Genomic DNA, 15,252 nt, shown 5'->3' with positions numbered 1-15,252 from the left:
ATTTCCTGTCAAATTAAAATAAAACAAAACGAAACAGTGCATTTTCAAGCAGTAAATGCCACACTGCCGTGGAGAATATCTGTAACAGCTATCAGGTATCTTCTGAAGAAACTACAAATGAGACTTGTAGAGCGTAACAAATGTACGATCATAAACCAGAAACTCCCCTGGTCCCTCCCCCATCTGGCATACCTTCAAGCACAACAGGTCGATTTAGCCTGCAGACCCTGGGTGTGGCGGCAGGCGTGCTGCGGAGAGGCTGGGGAAGTGCCACGTGCTCTCTTGTGACACCGCGGCTCCTTCTTCGAGTGCCAGCATCACCCGTGAGCCACACACGAAGGGGAAGGGCTGCTGGGGGTAACCCACTCAACTTCGGAGATCACCTGAACCCAGTCAGTAACACCTGCCCCCACCAGTACTTGCTGGCTGTGGGCTTTGAGTCAACTATACCCTCTTTCAGTGCCTCAGTTTCCACATCTCGGAAAGAGGAGCAGCAACAGTATCTGCCTCATGTATTCAGGTGGCACATGGAACTCAGGACTGGGCACATCATGAACTCTGATGCTCCCTAGAGTTATCAGAAGGATGCAAAGAGGGAGTGGGCTCTGACTAGTCCGGAGGGTGACATGCTATAATTTAGAAAACCTGGTGTGAACCGGGAATGGCAAAATGGATCAACAACCAGGCTGCCACACAGGACGCCAGGAGGCTTCAGCACTGGCCACAGATGTTTTACAGTTCAGCTGTGCCAAATGGAAAGGAAGGCAGGCTGCTTAGGGGGCAAGCCCAGTAACTCAGCCTCTTCAGTTACAGTAAGTGCCAGGGAATGGTTCTCGGTCATTGAGAGAAGGTGGTCAAGTCCGACAGGCCATCCCATTTGTCTGAAAAATTCACTTAACAGATACTGAAGTTGTTGGAGGGACAGAGACATCTTACCTAAGGAAATCACTTCTAACTGAAAAAGCATCTGCAATAGAAACCTACGTTTCTCAGCACAGATGTTTATAGTATAAATTACCAAATTTTATTCAAAGGCCAACTTGTTTTTAAGCAGGTGGTTTTCTTGAACAGGTGCAACTTTTGGTCACTCAGTCAAGTTTCTACACTTATGAAGTGTGGAACTTAGGTGAGGGACTCTTCTTCAAGCCACCAGAGAAGAGTCACTGGAGTTCCTTTTGTCTCACTGGATGCAGCATCTTTACCTATCAGTCTGACACTGGTCCCCTGCCTTATCAGGAAAAGCAATGGTTTCTCAGAAGTCTCCATTGTCCATTATAAGATTCATACCTCTTTTATCTCATCTGGGGGAAGCTGCTCGACGTTCTGTAGCTTGTTGACACTCCGTCGATGACTGTCGTAATAGCTGAAGAAATCATTAGCGCTCTGTCTCAGCAGGTAGACGATAATGCCCAAACCAGGCAGGTGCCAGTATGGAACCACTGGAGCTTGGGTATCTAATGGAGTTGATAAGAAAAAAAAAAAAACAATGTTCTACCTACAGCCATTTTATATGAATTTCAAATGACCTGTTTTTTTTTTTAAAAAAGGAAAGCCCAGGAATTTAAAGGCATGTAAACTATTATTAAAAACAATCCAGGACTACTTTTAAAAATCACTAACAGTTCAAAGATGTGGTTAGGAGCTACTGTAATGAGGTAGGTACATAAGGCTAGAGCCTTGAGACAATAAGTAAGTCTGGCTGATGAACACTGAGAAAACTTACCCTTTACTGGGTGAAGACCTCTTTGAGAACTCTATGGAAGCTATAAGCCTATACACCATCTCTCTACCACCCCACCAACCCACATGCACAGATACAGCTTAGTTTCCTGACCCCAGGTGAGTAAGTCCTGCTTCACCCTATGGCTTTACTTATATGGATTCATTTCCAGTCTGCATCTTTCTGGTTGCTTAGTTCCCAGCTCAAAATCATTCTTCCAAACAGACAAGCAGAATACTAACACATAGCTAAAAAACAGATGACAGAATTTTTAAAGTTTAATTCTTCCACCACAATAGTTCCATTTGGCTAGCAAAACAAAATGATCTGCCTTTTACGGGACCACTTTCTGATGAAGGTGGAAAGGAACAATGTGATGCCGGAAAAACCGTCTGTAGAGGGAAGAAAAACTAGAGAGCAGTAACGTTATTATTCTAGACATGCTTTGCGTGGTACAAATAAAGCAATTTCCTCTTGCAACGAAGGGATTTCTTTGAGAAACACCTTAGTAACTTCAAGTTTAATTTGGAGACAAACTTTGTTTAATGGCCCCAACTGCCATGAATACTGAGGGAGAGATCTACACTTGCTTCCTTCACTGCCATCTCCCTGAACTTTGCTCCAAAGTCGGATCTCACAGACCTTCTTCACATGGAGGGAAAAAGAAGAGTCCTTTGTCAACGGATCTTGCCTAGACTCATCTGATTTGCCAGGTCTCCTCTCCCAGTCTTCAGTGAGGATGTGACCATCTCTATGACACAGGTCATCACAGAAAGCCTTCTCCTAGTGAAATTATGAATGCTGGTCCCCAGATAACACTTGTGAGACCTCGACTTGGTAGGAAACTATCCACAAATGCGATGGTCTAATGCTGAGCGTGTTTCAAATTTCTTCAGGAATTCTTATACAATAATTTGCTCCAGTCTAGAAAATATTCAGAGGCACCAGACTTAGACATCAGATGAGGATGGCTCATGAGATATTTAATTACAGAAATAGATTCTGCGGGAAAGAGAACGAGGTCAAGGAAATAGAAGTGCTACAGGAAAGGGTCCCTTGATCACAAAGAACAGTAAATATACCAGAGGATAACAATACAAGAGCAATAATAAAAATAACAATAGCTAACACTGATGTTGTGCTGTCAGGCACTGTTCTAAAGCACTTTATACTCATTAACACATTTAATCCTTATAATAATTCACTAGAGGAGATCTTGTTATTACTTCTACTTTATAGACAAAGAAACTGAGTCACAAAGAGCTAAGTCATTTTTCTTAAGTCACCTGTAGAACTGGGATTCAAATCTAGGCAGTTCATCAGCAGGCTGTGCTCTTAACCCTAGGTTAACCACTAGGTTAAACTGTATCTCTGTTACTATTATAGAACCTACTGAATACCTACCCATTTATATGTCTAGAATTGGCAGAAAAGAATACGCTTATTAGTCCTTAAAAAAGTCTGAAGAAAAATAAATCCAAATTTATGTGGTCAATTGATTTCTGACAAAATGTATCAAAGTAATCAAATAAAAAGAGAAATCTTTTCAGCAAATGGTACTAGACCTGGACACAGGCTCATCATTAGTCATCAAGGAAATGCAAATTAAAACCATAATGAGATAGCACAACACACCCAGTACAACAGCTGAAACTTAACAAGTCGGATGTGGATCAACTAGAACTCTTTACACGGCTGGTGGAAATACAAAATGATTTTCACTTTGTAAAACAGAATGGCAGTATCTTACTTAGTTAAACATATCACACAAGCCAGCAATTGCATTCCTAGGCATCTAATCAAAGGGTATGAAAACATACATCCACATTAAGATCTATATCCAAATAGTCATAGCAGCATTATTCACAACAGCGAAACATCTGGAAATAACCCAAATATCTATCAACTAGTGGATAGATAAATTCATATGGAATACCAGCCAGAAGTAAAAAGAACAAAATAGTAATGCACACAAGAGTGGATTTCAAAAACACTGAGCTAAATGAATGTCAAAACACAAAAAAGACTACATGTTGTATGAGTCTACTGATATGAAATTATGGAAAAGGCAAAATAATAGACACCTTGGCCAAAGGGTCAAAGGAAACAATCAAATGCAAAGGGACAAGAAGAAACGTCAAAGGATGAGGGAATTATTCTCTATTTTAGCTGTGATAGTAGTTCCACACTGCATAAAATTACAAAAATTACTCAAACAGTCCACCTAAGATGGGTGAACTTTGTTGTATTTAAATAATACTTCAATAAAATTCTCTTAATCCCACTACCTAGGACACTTATAACACAGTAAGACAAACCCTAAAATGATTCTCAGAAATCTCAAATAGAATGTTTCTTGAAATTACCACCAGTCCATCACAAATAACCACCAAGATCCAAAAGGGCTTTTGGCCTTTGAGTGTCCCATGGAAAATGGCTTTAACCAATCCATAATCCTCCCTTAGATTCCTAATCTTCCCTACTGGGTCATAGGGAAATCACAGGCTACATGAGCCTACTAAGTATCTAAATTTTACTGTGCTATGGTATGGCAAATTCAGACTTAACTTGAAGAAAGCAGGGAAAACTGCTAGACCATTCAGGTATGACCTAAATCAAATCCCTTATGATTATACAGTGGAAGTGAGAAATAGATTTAAGGGTCTAGATCTGATAGATAGAGTGCCTGATGAACTATGGAATGAGGTTCGTGACACTGTACAGGAGACAGGGATCAAGACCATCCACATGGAAAAGAAATGCAAAAAAGCAAAATGGCTGTCTGGGGAGGCCTTACAAATAGCTGCAAAAAGGAGAGAGGCAAAAAGCAAAGGAGAAAAGGAAAGATATAAGCATCTGAATGCAGAGTTCCAGAGAATAGCAAGAAGAGGTAAGAAAGCCTTCTTCAGCGATCAATGCAAAGAAATAGAAGAAAACAACAGAATAGGAAAGACTAGAGATCTCTTCAAGAAAATTAAGAGATACCAAGGAAACATTTCATGCAAAGATGGGCTCGATAAAGGACAGAAATGGTCCGGACCTAAAAGAAGCAGAAGATATTAAGAAGAGGTGGCAAGAATACACGGAAGAACTGTACAAAAAAGATCTTCATGATCCAGATAATCATGATGATGTGATCACTAATCTAGAGCCAGACATCTTGGAATGTGAAGTCAAGTGGCCTTAGAAAGCATCACTATGAACAAAGCTAGTGGAGGTGATGGAATTACAGTTGAGCTGTTCCAAATCCTGAAAGATGATGCTGTGAAAGTGCTGCACTCAATATGCCAGCAAATTTGGAAAACTCAGCAGGGGCCACAGGACTGGAAAAGGTCAGTTTTCATTCCAATCCCAAAGAAAGGCAATGCCAAACAATGCTCAAACTACCGCACAATTGCACTCATCTCACATGCTAGTAAAGTAATGCTCAAAATTCTCCAAGCCAGGCTTCAGCAACACGTGAACTGTGAACTCCCTGATGTTCAAGCTGGTTTTAGAAAAGGCAGAGGAACCAGAGATCAAATTGCCAACATCCATTGGATCATGGAAAAAGCAAGAGTTCCAGAAAAACATCTATTTCTGCTTTATTGACTATGCCAAAGCCTTTGACTGTGTGGATCACAATAAACTGTGGAAAATTCTGAAAGAGATGGGAATACCAGACCACCTAACCTGCCTCCTGAGAAATCTGTATGCAGGTCGGGAAGCAACAGTTAGAACTGGACATGGAACAAAAGACTGGTTCCAAATAGGAAAAGGAGTATGTCAAGGCTGTATATTGTCACCCTGCTTATTTAACTTCTATGCAGAGTACATCATGAGAAACGCTGGACTGGAAGAAACACAAGCTGGAATCAAGATTGCTGGGAGAAATATCAATAACCTCAGATATGCAGATGACACCACCCTTAATGGCAGAAAGTGAAGAGGAGCTAAAAAGCCTCTTGATGAAACTGAAAGAGGAGAGTGAAAAAGTTGGCTTAAAGCTCAACATTCAGAAAACGAAGATCATGGCATCTGGTCCCATCACTTCATGGGAAATAGATGGGGAAACAGTAGAAACAGTGTCAGACTTTATTTTTTGGGCTCCAAAATCACTGCAGATGGTGATTGCAGCCATGAAATTAAAAGACGCTTACTCCTTGGAAGAAAAGTTATGACCAACCTAGATAGCATATGCCAAAGCAGAGACATTACTTTGCCGACTAAGGTCTGTCTAGTCAAGGCTATGGTTTTTCCTGTGGTCATGTATGGATGTGAGAGTTGGACTGTGAAGAAGGCTGAGTGCCAAAGAACTGATGCTTTTGAACTGTGGTGTTGGAGAAGACTCTTGAGAGTCCCTTGCACTGCAAGGAGATCCAACCAGTCTATTCTGAAGGAGATCAGCCCTGGGATATCTTTGGAAGGAATGATGCTAAAGCTGAAGCTCCAGTACTTTGGCCACCTCATGCGAAGAGTTGACTCATTGGAAAAGACTCTGATGCTGGGAGGGATTGGGGGCAGGAGAAGGGGACAACCCAGGATGAGATGGCTGGATGGCATCATGGACTTGATGGATGTGAGTCTGAGTGAACTCCGGGAGATGGTGATGGACAGGGAGGCCTGGCATGCTGCAATTCATGGGGTCGCAAAGAGTCGGACACGACTGAGCGACTGAACTGAACTGATGGTATGGCACATACCATACATTGGTATCACACAAAATCCAACTGAGATACTAAAAATTCAGTTTAACATGATTTAACATATAAACTATCTGCAATATTTTCATACTTCTCACCTAGCTAGCTTAGTCTCCAATCCCAGACTCTATGGGGTCTCACACACTATATAAAACTATACTCTCCCTGCATGGCTCTTCTAGATTCATTCTCAGAAAATCTTAAATTTCTCTATGCTTTCAAGCTTTCCAGTTGCATCCACAGGTCTGACAACAGTACCTCCTTATAACTTCTTCTTAAAGAAGTCGATTTAAAAATTCCCCATTCATTACTGGTTAAAAAAAAAGGTGCACCTTACTGGAGCCAACTAGAGGTCCTCATAATCCTAGCAACTTAATTGCTCAAATACAGAAAGAAAGAAGCAGCTCACCTTGTCGGGGCCCATCTCTGTTAATGGTTTCTGAAAGGCTAGGGGTGAAGAGACACACAGCATGCTGGAAGGTAGGGGAACTCTGTAACATGAGTGACTGGCAATATTCCATGACATTGGCACAAATCTGCAAAGCGAGAAGAGCGGTAACAAAAATATTAGCTCCTCAAATGCCTCATCTCACGGAGATCCAGATGTGAAGGAGAACAAAATTACGAGCAATTTGTAAAATTACAACAAAGTCACAAATCAGGTTTAAAATTATCCACATGTATTGTTTTTCTCAAATATTTCCAGAAACGTGAAAACCTTAAAGAATAGTTACATAACTGTCACTTCTCTTACCTGCTGCATAGCCAGTTCGATCTCATCTTTCCTGCTCACTCTATCTCCCTCCACATTATCATCTTGAAATTTAAACTGACGCAGTTTGTCGGAGCCACCAAAGCGACTTAGGAGTCCTAAGCACTGGCGCTGAGGAAGGAAAAGACAAAAAGTGAACAAAAGTTCACATCTAGCTGGATGTGTTTAAAGTTAGTGACCTCTCTTTCTTGAGGGAGATAAAGAAAAACTCAGCTCAGTGGAGAGTTAAATCCTCTTTAATGTTTATGATTTCTGACTTCCAACTATGTCAACTATAAGTTAATAATACTAAAATTCATCTTTTTGCAAATGTATTTAGTTGGCAGACAACTCATTAAAAGAATATTAATTTTTTAGCAGTTAACACTCACTAAAGTCTAAGTGTTTGCCCCAAATTTTTTGTATCACACCAAAAATTTCCTTAGTAGACACCCATTAAATAAACACCAGTCAATAAACACTGAGAAGCAAAATGAGATGGTAAACAGAAGCAGATCTGTGATCATTTTGGCTACCAAGGCTCAAATTTAAAGGCTCTGACTCCTGTGGCTTCTTCTGGAGATGTCATCAAGGAGGTGGGAACACAGAAGTGACCTTGGCAGATAAAATGCAAAGGTCATTTGTTTGACATGTTGGTACTTTTCACCTGAGAATACAATTGTTCCTACGGTTCTCAGCAGGAAAGGACAAGCTTCACAAAATTGGCAATATGTCCAAAATCAGAGATGTGGGTTCTAATTGCAGGCACATGACTTTTTGCTATTTGTCCTGGGACTAGTTACTTAACTTCTTCAAGCCTTTGTGCTCACTCTTCTAGAGTGATAATAGCAATTTTCACCTTGAAAATTATTATTTGGATTACCTGAGACACTGAATTATATTTAAAGTGCTTAGTATAGTATTCTGCACACAGGATGTGCCCAGTCGCTCAGTCGTGTCTGACTCTTATGACCCCATGGACTGTAGCCCACCAGGATCCCCTGTCCATGGGATTCTCTAGGCAAGATTACTGGAGTGGGTTGCCATTCCTTCTCCACTACACGTAAGTGCACAATAAAAATGTGTTTGAAACACTGGTATTATATATACACACACACCTATATACACATATATACCTACATATTATATAATATCTACTTTAAACTCATGCTAGAGTAAGTTTGGATAAGGCAAAACAGACTAAGGAGACTGTAATATAAATTTATTTTGTCAAAACAGCTGTATCTATTTTTAAAACTTACAACTGGCTGTTTGCTACACTGACAGATAGAACAGACGCAGCAACACACTTCCAGAGGCCACCTTATAAAAGATGCATCAGAAATATTTTCATCCCCACCAATTAATACATTAGAAGACTGAGGGAAAACACTCAGAGTATTTTGGTCTGGTTACAGAGAACACAAGCCCTTCTAGAGTGCTATCTTGACAATGACTCAGAATATAGAACTTACATACCCTGGGTCCCAGAGATAACAGTAATATTACATAAAAAGGGATACACTAAAAAGCTGATGACAGCATTTTTCTTTTGGAAACTTGAAAAACAGTTCATGAACAGAGGACTGGTTATGACAATTACTGTATAAAAACAATGGAATATAAATTCTACTATATAAATATAATTCCTCTGCGGCCACCAAAAGTGAAGATGTCTAGATCAAAGCAGGCCGGGAGGCTCCCAGAAAGAATGTGATACAATACTGAATTAATAAGCTATCTACTATGTTTGAATATATTGAAAGGAGATTATACAACTAGAGGAGAGTTTGAGAATAAATCAGAAGTACAAAAGCCAAGCAAATAAAGAAAAAGCAACAATTATTTACTCTAAGGAAAACATGTTTAGAAAACTAACATATAGTCCATTCATGGCTTATTTACAAATGACATTTACACAGTAATAATAATATAACACTAAGTGTTAATCTAATCAAAATTATGATATGATTTGTTGAGTTGGGGGTGGGGGCATGTTATAATAGATACACATATCATATGGAAGAACAGGAGTAAAGAGATCTAAATTCTTATCCTCTTTGATGGAAGGTTGACAGATGATTCTTAAAATTGGAAAATCAAATAGTAGCAACATAAGCAAATTATTTAGAGATGTGAAAGACTCAATTAAAATCATTGCTGGGTTTACCCAAATTAAGGAAGCTGTATAAGGAGGATCAGAGAGGACTGTTGTATTTTATTATAAGTTTTACTACCGCTCTTTAAAGATGTAAGCATCAATTTTTTTTTAATTAAAAAAATAAAAAAGAAGTAAAGAATCAGCTACCTGGAATCTTCCAATATGTCCCTGTAGCTCCATTAGTGATCCTTCATTTACATCAACATCAAGTTCACTTAGTATACCTATAAAATTTAGAATGTTTTTAAATGTAGCTTTGTAATTGACAAAATATAGATATTAAAAAACTAGGAAGAGTAGTTTTATTCTTTCACATTCTTTAATGCATGAATAGACACAGACTCTGCCATGAAGGAGATTTGAGAAATACCTTACAACTTTACAGATTGTTAAGCGTACCACCACACATTCAGTCATATGCAAAATAAATCTAGATTGGATCAGAGATTCAAAAGTGCATTTTAAAAAGTCTTTTGAGGAAAGTCTATTTTTTATTTATAAATATAAAACAAAATTTTCTAAACTTCACAGTAAATTACTTTCTCATGAAACAGTTCAGAATATAAAACACTAAGAATGAAATGGATTCCTTTTTTCTTTTAACTCTTGTATGCATCATTTGATTTTTTTCCTTTTCCCTTAAGCAAAGTATAACTTACACATACAGAAAAAAGCTTCCATTCAATTTTTCAGTTTGGGCCCACTACAAAATCCCTAAATTAAGCTGATCAACCTTTTATAGTACCATGGATTTCCTTTATTTCTAATGAGCCCTCCAAGTAAACCCATGGGTCATTATTCCCATTGGTTTATTTCTTTGTTCCATTACTCCAGCCATACAGAGAACCCAGGTGACCCTGTCCTAGCCACCCTAACTTTCCATGTGTTTTCACAATCCTTTTAACCCATTTCTTACTTCCAAGCATACGTTCCATAGCACGTAACCCAGAACCTTATCATAATGACAAGCTCTCCTCTTTTTAGGTTTCCAAGCCCATCACAAACTACAGAGGACACTCACATCCCCTGGCAGGTGCCGTCATGCTACCTCAGCTGCCCTCCACTGCTCCACTAGATCCAATCCCTTCCCACCCTCCACCTCCACTTGGAGTCTGCTCCCAAATCACTTTATTTAATTACTTTCTAACATTACTCTGCCACAGAGCATTTTTCCTCACTATTTGAAAATGTGTTCAGGTCTCCCTTGTATGCCAAAACAAAGCAAAATCAAGCAAAAACCTCATTAATATCAAATTCTTGAAATATTTTTTCTACATTTGCTGTTTCTGATTCTTATGCCATCCTTTTCCATTTTAACCTCTTGAGAGTCAGAGTTTGCAGTTAACACTATCACGGAACTTTGGCTTTTTCCTGTTTCTCCTTAACCTTTCTTTATCTCTTCAACCTGCCTTGCTGTTCCCCAGTTCTTTCATTCCTCCTGCTGCCTCTATTTAAGGACAAGCAATTTTTAGATTCTTTTTTTTTTTTTTTTACTGCACCATGTAGTATGCAGAACTTCCCCAACCGGGGATCAAACCTGTGTCCCTGTAGTAGAAACAGTCTTAACCACTGGACCACTGGGGAAATCCAATTCTTAGATTCTTAAGACTTCTGCTACAAGGCACCTCAGTACTGTGGACCATATGTATCACCCTCAACTCTAAAACACTTTATAGAATATCCATGGGTCACAGATAAAAAATTAACCTCCTGATAAGTAGCTGAAAAGGTACAACGTATCTGGTACTGGACTAGCATTTTAAACAAAAACATGGGATGAAATTGTAGGATAATACAAAATCATATATGTAACCAAGGGCTGAACTGGGAGTAGGGTTAACAGGAGCATAAATTCTTTTCAAAAATAATTTCAAAAAATTAGGAGGTACTTGGCATTATCTTTTAAAATTATTTTAAAGAGTATATACCAAGTCTACCAGCTCAAATATACAAAAATGTATATGTAAACACACACATACAAAGTTATTAAATGCCACACTATTTGAAAATTTTAAAAAGACTGGAAACAATCAACATGTCATAGAGGTCTGGATAAATACCTCAGAACCGGAAAACTATTCTGCCAATTAAGGAATGAGGTGGGAACTATATATGCTGATGAAAAAAAGATCTCCAAGACATAATGGGCACAGGGGGGCGAGTTATAGAGCAGTGTGTATAGTATGACTTCATTTTGTAGGGAGGAAAAAATTTTTACACCACATACAGAGAAACTGCCACAAAAATAAAGTATAAATTGATAACTGGTTCCTTTCAGGAAACAGAGATTGCTATGTCAGAGTGCTTTTACTCTATTTTATTTGTTTGAATTTATCATGAGAATGTTAAAATACACTGAGCTTTTCTGAATGTAATTTTAATACGGTGACAGGGTCAAATGCCACTATCAGCAAAATTCAGAATGTTTCAAGTATTTTTAAAAAGTAATGAAAGGCAAATTCATCCAAAAAGTCACCTTGCCAGAGTATCTGATAAAAGGCTCACGGCTTCTGGATTAAGATGGCAGAGTGAAGTAGTATCACAGAATGTCCCTTCCACAATCAACTTACGAACAAATGAAACTCACCAAAGAAAGGAAAGGAGCCACCTTATACCACAAATACTGAAGAACGGTGGTGGTTAAGGGAAAAAAAAGATTGAAAAAATTACAGGGGAATAAGTAACATGATCCATCACACGACCCGCATCCCAGCCCTCAGAAGCAGTACGGAGGAAAGAGGATAAGCCAGCAAACTCTTGCAGTTTACAAAGAAGCAGGCAAGAAGGGTGGCCTGTCTTGGCATCATTCAAGGCCACCAGAATGAACTGGGGAAATGACCATAATAAGCACACAGGACTAAAACACGACAAGGTGAGGCAGAGTTGAGCCTGGGATCTCCTCAGAATGAGCACAGGCTCTAAGTACCTTAACAAACACTGCTCTCAGCCCTGCCAAACTCTCCTCCTCCCAACACAAAGGGTTCAGGCACAGACGAATGTCCAGAGAGGAAAAATCTTAGGGTCACTGCGGCAGAATCAGGGGTTGGCCTCAGGCTTCTCCACAGCAATGTAAAATTAGAGGTAGAACAGCTGAGTAGTTAAGCCCACAGGCTCAGAGGCTACAGTTCCTGGAAACCCCTACAGCGTTATCCGTGGGACTTGGGACAAGCGAACCTCTCTGTGCCTCAGTTTCCTCACCTGTAAAAGGTGGATAATAAAGGTTCTAACTCTCAAGACTGTTGTGATGATTAAATCAATTGACATGCTAACTGTCTAAAATACTACCCAGCATATAAATGCTTAAAAATGAGTTACTGTCATTAATATTAGGCCATGCTGTCATTCAAGAATAAGGCAATCTTCAGATGCTCGTAAACATTAGAGAATTCAAGGAATATTATATATTTTTTCTTGGGAGAGAGGACCTCAATACAAATTAAAAATTCCAAGAGATAAATTAAAAGAAAGAACTCAGAAATGGTGAAGTTGTAAGAGGAAAAAAAAAAAAAAAAACTGGTGCATTTCTATGAATCCACGTAAATATATAAGTAAAATTAATAGCTGAAGGTATTATGGTTCCAGAACTAAATGAAAATTATATTTACTTCACAAAGTAAAAATACAAATAAACATAAGGGTAGAAGAAGTGTAAAATAACTCACACTTAATCTTTCACAAAGAGTTAGTTGATTCTAAAATTCATACATAGTAAAACAAATTTTTTTTAAAACAAATTTTTTAAATGACCAAATTATCTTACTAATTTATCATAATCTTTTCTTAATCATAGCAATCTTTTAAGAACTAATATCTCTTGTAAGAACTAACATTTCTTGTACAACTGTATTAAAGAAAAGTCTGTCTAGAATTCATCAATGTCTTCAGTTTCTCATCAACTAGTTTTTCATCTGTAAAGTTTATGTAAAATTAAATAGCTGCTTTCTAAAACTGCATACAAAAGGCATCCCATTTTCACATATTATCTCTATATGTCTGTTTCTTTCCACCATGCCCCCTCACCCACCAATACATACATACACATAGGACACTAGTTAAAAAGCTACTTATCAAAAGTTAACATTTGGCAATTTCTAGATAGTGGGATTTGGGTGTTAATTATTTTCTTTAACTTTCTGAATTTTTTATACTGACCATAAACCATTTTTACAAACATATGACTTCACAAAAGGTAGTTAACTTTGTTAGTTCCAATCTCAAATAAGTCATATATAGCTCCAAAGTAATAACAACCTCATTCTACTAAGTGTATGTCTACAAAGCCATTGTTTAAAAATTCAACATAATCAACTCACCAGGAAGTGCCGCTTTACTTATAATTCCCGTCAGCAGAGCCAATTCCTGCAAAGACCCTGCACTAATGTCCTGACAGCGCAGAATTGCTTGTATGGTATCTGAATGAGAAATGAGAAACTGCAACACCTACCAAGGAAAAAGAGAGGGAAAGGAAAAAACAGAGGTAGAAGAGTAGAAAAGTTTATTATAAATTTATATCCATCGGTTTAATAACACTGACGCAAATAATTTAATGTAATGCAGAATATTAGATGAACAGTTATCCTTTGCATTTACATACTTTATTTCTCCAAGAAGCCAACATTCGTAAGAAAGCTCAAGATAAGGATTATTTCAAAGTTTAGAAATTTAACACACTTAAGAGCTACTGCAGAAGAGTATAAAATAACTTGGAATGACTGCATGAAAACTATTATCTGAACCGTATTTTATTTTTAAATTTTTGTCTAAATGGATCTAGAACATGAATTTAAAATGAGTGTGTATAAAAATGACTTCCTGAACTCAAGCTGGCTCTATGACATGGGAACAATCACAGAAAAGCTTTTGTCTAACTCTCCTTTCGATAAGGTGGAAATAAAGGTGATACAAACCTTGACCTCCAAACTCTGCCCTTCCAGCTTAGCGTTCAACAGTGTCCCATCACAGAGGACTCTACTCTTCCTCACACCAAAACATCTCTCAACTAGATTACAGAGGCCTCAAAGGTAGGGACTACACCACAACAGGTTGAACATTTGAATCTCTCAGGAATTGTGCCCCTTTATTTCTTCAATACAGATTCCTGGCCTCGGCCCATCATTGTTGGACATGCAACTCAGTAATCTGTATTTTTTAAAGAAGCTATTCAGGTAATTCTGCTATGCTCAGGTTAAGTCTGGTCTTATTTCACATCTATTTAAAAAATATTAATGTCAATAAAGTAGAAGACAGAGTCTTTGCATGTTAAAGAACTAACTCAAAGGCCGCATATGAAAGGGACAGAATGTCACCAAGACCAATGCAGTATAAAATCAAGTGCCAAACTAGCAACAGCAGCATTCTATCTTGGTGAGGCAAGCCTAAAGACTGATGGCAGGGAAAGCAGATAAAATCACCATAAATTATTAAATGGACACAGTTTCTGAGAGTATCGTAAGAACAGAGCAATACAATAAAAAATAGCGGACTCGTGAATGATAAACCTAACTAACCAGCAAAACGCTAAATTGTATATTGCATTATTAAAGAAACAAAGAAACATATTTTTGAAGATTTCCCTGAAAAGCACTGGAAATAATATCACAACTAAATGTAGCATTACCATTTATCTTTTGTATTTTCTGTAAGGCCTAATAAAGTGTGTAGCATTCTCTAATAAATATGCGGTTAAATTACATTTTAGAAGTCAGCTTATTTCTATCACAGTAACTGCTTCCTTTTATAAAACAACTGATTTAGATCCCGTGCTTCCCATCTCACTATTCTATTAATTAGCTATAACATTTCATTCAAACAAGAGTACAAAAATAAGCCAATGACGTTCAGAGCAAAGTACATGGGGCCTAAGGAAATTCATGTGAGCGGTCCATCTTCTGCATTTGTAAAATAAAGCTTTTTGTACCTGATGATTTTCTGCAGTAAG

At 38.1% G+C, this 15,252-nt stretch overlaps 1 protein-coding gene across 1 annotated transcript in view; it reads right to left on the bottom strand.

Moving 5' to 3' along the window:
- NUP205 (nucleoporin 205) overlaps positions 1–15,252 on the bottom strand; it is an 84,236-nt gene that overhangs the window by 3,129 nt on the left and 65,855 nt on the right. Inside the window, exons 35-39 of the mRNA XM_040259948.1 lie at positions 13,628–13,754; positions 9,462–9,538; positions 7,157–7,285; positions 6,812–6,938; positions 1,288–1,454 (exon numbers count right to left, since the gene is read on the bottom strand). Coding sequence (XP_040115882.1) covers positions 1,288–1,454; positions 6,812–6,938; positions 7,157–7,285; positions 9,462–9,538; positions 13,628–13,754 — 627 coding nt within the window. The remainder of the gene's footprint in view (positions 1–1,287; positions 1,455–6,811; positions 6,939–7,156; positions 7,286–9,461; positions 9,539–13,627; positions 13,755–15,252) is intronic.

This window comes from Oryx dammah, unplaced genomic scaffold (genome assembly GCF_014754425.2).
Source record: "Oryx dammah isolate SB20612 unplaced genomic scaffold, SCBI_Odam_1.1 HiC_scaffold_18, whole genome shotgun sequence".
Taxonomy (NCBI): Eukaryota; Metazoa; Chordata; class Mammalia; order Artiodactyla; family Bovidae; genus Oryx; species Oryx dammah.
Note: the sequence above shows the minus strand (reverse complement) of the source record. Positions and strands in the feature narration are given on the sequence as shown.